Source organism: Octodon degus, unplaced genomic scaffold, assembly GCF_000260255.1.
Source record: "Octodon degus isolate 3935 unplaced genomic scaffold, OctDeg1.0 scaffold00019, whole genome shotgun sequence".
NCBI classification, from domain to species: Eukaryota; Metazoa; Chordata; class Mammalia; order Rodentia; family Octodontidae; genus Octodon; species Octodon degus.
Window position 1 is genome coordinate 7424056 of NW_004524595.1, and position 6410 is coordinate 7430465.

The window sequence follows — 6410 nt, forward strand, 5'->3', positions numbered from 1 at the left end:
ATTTTTTTAAAAAAATCCTTACTTTGTTTTCATATAGTTTTGGCTTTGAAAACTTCCTTTTTCATAGTGGTCATCGAAGAAAGCATAATTAGGAAATGAATGCTTCCCTGGCAAGCGCAAGGACCTAAGTTCAATCCCCAGTTCCACAAAAAAAAAAAAGAAAGGAAAAAAGAAATGAGCTCATTTTGTATATCTTCCCACTTTGTATTTACTAAGTGCATGTATTTTTATCTCTTCAGAGCTGTATAATAAAACGCTACTGTGAGAAAAGATTTGTGTCCAAATACCTTGCAACGATTGGAATTGACTATGGAGTCACAAAGTGAGTATATTGGCTCCCTGGGCTTGTAAACCAACCAGAAATTTAGAGCTCCTGAAATGATCTGTATTTGCATCTGTGCACTTATGCACGTCATTTTGAAATGGAAACTTTAAAGATAAGTGGAGAAAGGAAGAAAGTGGAAGAGGAGGTTCACAGTACGTGGTGACTGACCCTCCGTCACCCTTGGGGGACTGAGCTTACTCGTGCTGCAGACTGTTGGGTGAGGACCCAAACCAATGAGATCAGAGTGCAGCTGGACTGGGAGAGGCAGCTTTTCGGGAAATGTGTTCTGTATAAGCAGGTGTGTTTTTATATTGTTTTGAAAGATTCTAACAACTCCAAGTACCAAATGGAAGTTTTTCTAGTAGAGAACTTCCCTTACTGGTTCATGATCTTTATAGCCTATTGGAATCCAGCAAAAATAACCTGGGAAAAGTAAAGTTTAGGTACAAGTAGGGATCTGGAAATCAGAGGGTTGATTGAGCTTGAGGAGGGAAGATTCAACTACTAACTGATGGCCAGAGAGTAGAATTGGGGTAGACAGCCTGCCTCCTGGACAGGCAGCCAAGGCACTCACTGCTGTGGCCTTCTCCCCTTTGTCTTATTCCAGTCTCACACACCTCATTCTCCAGGCCCCAGTGTCCCTGTCTCAGTGCCATTCACCTTGTCGTCTCCTCTCCCCAATCACTTTCTTCAGTACATAAACTTCTCCTGTTCCTTTAAGACAGGAGATGAAGTCCTCAGCACTCCATCTGTCAGGCAGGATCTTTTTACAAATGAAGTAAATCATCAAATTCTCTGTATTATGGTACTTGCCATAAATTGCTTTGTTGTTATCTGTATATGTTTAGTGGCTCCTGTTAAAAAATAAATGCCCTGAAAAAGAGGCTGTTAGTAGAAGTTTTCTCTAATAGGTGCTCAGTAATACTCATTGTTAGGTAAGACAGAGATATTTAAAGTGGAAATTTATGGGTTAGAATAAGAAGGTAAAGTAGAGAAGGCAGGCGGAGGTGGTAGGGTATACTCCCGTAGAATTCAGTTGTGTGGCCGGCAGAATGAGGGCCAGCGGTGCCCTCTGTGTGACCACAGCTGCTCAAGTGAGAGCCAAAGGAACACTGAAGAAGAGCTTTTATATCACCGTGTTCAGCTAACAGCCACAGGGCTATTTCTGATGGCCTTGACTATGAATTGTACAAAGTTCTTCATTTGAAACCCACATTTCTTCCTAGTTTTTCTTTTCTCTTCTTGGCTTCAGAGCACAGGATTTCATCAGTGAAATGGTAGGATACCTTTTAAAGTAGATTGTTTTGAATCAGTATGAGTAGTTTATCTTAGAAATGAAAATTACCATGTTGTGTTATTGGACTGTAATTTAGCAGATTATTCTGTTTCTTGCTGAAGTTTGTTTTAAAGATGCTTATCCCATAATGAGTCAAGAGAATATAACCAAGAACACAACATAAACCAACTTAACCACAGTTAAAATTTAAAAAGGACACTAATCAGTTCACATAGTCCACTAATGATGACACAGACCTCAGAAATGGATGGTTCTTCATAGAGATTCAGATGGCCAGTTGGAGGTGGAATAATAGGTCACTTTACTGCAGCTCTCTCCATTAAGTGGGCTTCCTCTATACAGAGGATGCCAGACTCTCAGGCTCAGTTTTAAACCTTACTTCTAGAAGGGTACTAAAATTAATACCCTAAGTTTATAAATCTCCAGTACCATAAAACACAGAAGAAAGAAACAAAAAGCCCCAGGTGATTCGATTGGTCCAGGTGAGGACAGTTGGTCTTCCCCCAGCACAGGTAGCTGGGACCAGCAGAATGGGATCAATAAGAAGGTGGTGCTCACCTGCACCACAGTTGGAAGAAGAAAGCAGGGTGCAGGGGAAATAACCAACAGAGTGAAGAGACAACCTACAGAATGGGAAAAAGTTCTGTCAGCTGTTCCTTGGACAGAGGACTAACATCTAGAATATACAGAGGGCATCCGAGATGAACACACGCTTCTCAGAGGAAGAAATTAAACAAGCGAATAAATACATGAAAAAATGCTCCACATCGCTAGCCATTCGTGAAATGCAAATTAAAACTACATTGAGATATCATCTCACCCCAGAAAGAATGGCTATCATAAAGAAATCACCCAACAACAAATGTTGGAGAGGCTGTGGGGAAAAAGGAACCCTTCTCCACTGCTGGTGGGAGTGTAGACTGGTGCAACCGTTATGGAAATCAGTATGGAGACTCCTTAGAAAAGTTGGTCTGGAAATCCCCTTTAAACCAGCTATTCCTCTACTGGGAATTTTTCCAGAGGATCTGAAAACATCATATCATAGGGATATATGTGTGCCGATGTTTATAGCGGCACAATTTGTGATAGCCAAATCTTGGAAACAACCAAGATGCCCATCACCCGAGGAATGGTTGAGAAAGATGTGGTATTTTTACACAATGGAGTATTATTCAGCTATTAAGAATGATAAACTGCAAGCCTTTATATTGAAGTGGATGCCACTTGAACATATACTCATAAGTGAGATAAACCACACACACATGTGTAAATATCATATAGTCTCCCTAGTATAAGAACTCCAAAGAAGAAATACAAATAGAAAGATATAATACAAGGAAAGGGAAAGAAAGATCTCAAGGACTAACTAATCAAGAGAGGGAAATGTGATGAGCTAGGAAACATGACAATGTTAAGCCATGCAGTTATATGTAAAAGTTGAGCAAGGCAATGATCCGGAGAATATTCAGAAGATTCTTTAATCTAGGAGTTAATTGGAATGATTCTCACCCTGACTAACTATATATACTGATATCTGTAGAATATACAGAGAACTAAAAAAAAAAAAAAAAAAATATTTCCCCCACCCAAATAAAAGACCAAATCAAAAAATGGGCAACCAAAATGAATAGATAGGGGCCAGGGAGATGGCTCAGTGGAATAAGTGCTTCCCTGGCAGGCGCAAAGGCCTGAGTTCAATCCCCGGTTCCAAAAAAAAAAAAAAGAATAGATATTTCACAGAAGTACAAATTGCCAATAAATACATGAAAAATTGTTCAACATCACTGGCCATTAGAGAAATGCAAATTAAAACAACTTTAGATTCCATCTTATTCCAGAAAGAATGACTCTCATCAAAAAAATCAAATAACAGGAGCCGGGGAGATGGCTCAGTGGATTAAGTGCTTCCATGGTATGCACAAGGGCCCAAGTTCAATCCCTGGTTCTGCCAAAAAAAAAAAAAAAAATCAAATAACAAATATTGGTGAGGCCAAGGGGAAAAAAAGAAATCTTTGCATTGTTAGTGGCATTGTATACTAGTAAAACCACTAGAAATCAGTGTAGAAATTCCTCAAAAAAACTAAAATTAGAAATTCTATTTGACCAAGCTAGTCTCTTTCTAGGCTTCTCCCTAAAAGAGTTAGAGACACTGTATTACATGTGCATACCCATGTTTATTACAGCACAATTCATAATAGCTACAGGTTGGAAGTGGCTGGTGTACCCATCAGCAGATGAATGAATAAAATGTGGTATTTATATACCATAAAATACTTCTCTTGGGGCCGAGGAGATGGCTCAATGGAATAAGTGCTTGCTGGGCAAGTGCAAGATCCTGAGTTTGATCCCTGGTACCATTAAAAAAAAAGAGAAAGAAAGAGATGCTGCTGGGGAGATGGCTCAGTGAAATAAGCACTTCCCTGGCAAGTGCAAGGGCCTGAGTTCAATCCCCGGTTCTGCCAAAAAAAAAAAAAAAAAAAAAAGAAAGAAAGAAAGAAATGCTGCTCTACCATAAAGAAAGATACACTTGAGGCATTTATAGGCAAACGAACGCAACTTGAGACCATAATGTTGAGTGACATAAGTCAGACACACAAGTTTAAATATTGCATATTTCCTATGAGAAATACACACACGCGCACACACACACACACACACACACACACACACGGGAAGGATAAAAGATAAAAAGGAAGTGGAGAGTTTTCTTTCATATGGTTGGGTGAACAAGAGATGTAGGAGAGAGGAGAGAGAGTGGGAAAATTATGAAAGTAGAGCTTCTGTAAATGGAAAGCAGATATTTGAACATAGTTCTTTTTTTTTTCTCCAGAACTAGGGGTTGAACTCAGGCCCTTGTGCTTGCCAGGGAAGCACTTATTCTACTGAGCCATCTCCCCACCCCCTGGAAAGCAGATATTTGAAAGAAGGGAAGGAGAACAATAGGGGATAAAATGCAAAAAATTAAAAAAAAAATAAGATGCACTACATGCATGTACCAGCTCCCTATGAAAATTGTAATCATTATGTGCTGCTAACATATAGTGATACAAAAAGGAAGCAGTTTCATTTTGGGGCAGTCAAGCAGCAGATCCGTTTTTAGGAGGATGCTCTGGTTTAGTTGTGGGTTAGGGATGTAACTCAGAGCTGGACACTTGCCTAGCATGTGTGAGGATGGCCTGGGCTCCATCTGGGGGGAAGAGGAGTTACTTGTGTCCTTTATAAAAGCACAGATCCATGGGCCTCACCCCCGGGGTTCTGATTCACTACATCTAGGGGGAGAACGAAGAATCTGCCGTAATCAGGATACAAGGAATCCAAAACCACACTTGGGCACAGCCTACCTGGAGGGAAGGAATCCCCGTTGTTCCTGATTTCTTCCTCTTGGCTTCTGAATTAAATAGATGTCTTTTAGGTTTTAGTGTGTGAAGTCATTTGTGCCATTCCCTAACTTATAATTCCATCATTTCTCAGCTGCTCTCTCTCTCTCTCCCTGCCTCCCTCCCTCCCTCCTTTTTTCTGGAGGATCGAACTCAGGACCTTGCGTTTGTCAGGCAGGCACTTGTACCACTGAGCTATCTCCCCAGCCCAGCTGCTCTCATTTTTAGGGTAAAATTTTAAAACTGTAAACAATTACCCCAGATCTTTCCAGCTGCTCCCAAGCTGTTGTTGTTGTGTACTCACCACTGAGCTACCTCTTCAGCCCTTCTGTTGTTGGGAAAACAACTGGAGGAACTGTGGCTTCAGAACAGAAAGTGAGCACTCTACACTTGGACAAGGGAATAACCATTAGTAAGCCAGAAGTAGTACAGGGACCATGAGAGAAAGCACTGAAGTCTTCGTTTTCCATTGGCAAAGTCCTGTCAAAGTCATGTCAATGCTGCCTGAGCCTGAAACATGGTATTTAAAGAGATAATGACTCTTAACTTGTACATTTACTATTAATACTCTCTATTTTTAACCTTATAGCCTTACAGAGATTTTTTATTTTTAGTTCGTGGTGTTTTGTTTTGGGTTTGTTTTTTTTTTTAGATAAACTTTCACTTCCTAGGCCAGGATGACCTTGAATTCACTATGTGGCCCAGGCTGGAGATCCTCCTGCCTCAGCAACTCAGGAGCTGGGATTATAGGCCTATACTACCACACCCAGCTAGGGATCTTTAAAGAAGTAATGTTTCTTATATTGAGAAAATATTTATATTTTTTGTTGTTGTTGTTGTTTTGGGGGTTTTTTTGGTACTGAGATTGAACTCAGCACTTTGCACTTGCCAGGGAGGTGCTTATGCAACTGAGCTATCTCCCCAGCCCAGGAAATAGTTATATTTAAAGTTCAGTAATTCTCTTCCATTTCTTTTTCCTCTGTTAAATCTAACAAAAGGTAAATTTTATAATATTTAGTTTTATAAAAGTATAATCCCAAGCCTGGGAGATAGCTCAGTGGAATAAGTACTTGCCTGGTAGGTGTAAGGTCCTGAGTTCAATCCCTGGTACTGCAAAAAAAAGAAAAAAAAAAAGTATAATCCCCATTTTATAAGAATATGTTTGTATTCTATGCATAAAAAGAGGACTGGTGATGTTCATCTGTATTAATGAATACTATTCTGGTTATTAGGGTTTGGGATAATTTTTAAGTATTCATTTTGGGGTGTTTTATTGTTTAAATTATTTATAGTGTCCATTCATAGTTTTCCCGTGATGAATTTTTTCTTTAAAAATGACTGGAAAGGCTGGGGAGATGGCTCAGTAGAATAAGCACTTCCCTGGCAAGCTCAAGGGCCTGAGTTTAATCCC

General features: G+C 39.8%; 1 protein-coding gene across 1 annotated transcript in view; it reads left to right on the top strand.

Annotated features, from left to right (window-relative positions):
* Dnajc27 (DnaJ heat shock protein family (Hsp40) member C27) overlaps positions 1-6410 on the top strand; it is a 45352-nt gene that overhangs the window by 11165 nt on the left and 27777 nt on the right. The window contains exon 2 of the mRNA XM_004627447.2: positions 240-322. Within this exon, the coding sequence (XP_004627504.1) occupies positions 240-322 (83 nt within the window). The remainder of the gene's footprint in view (positions 1-239; positions 323-6410) is intronic.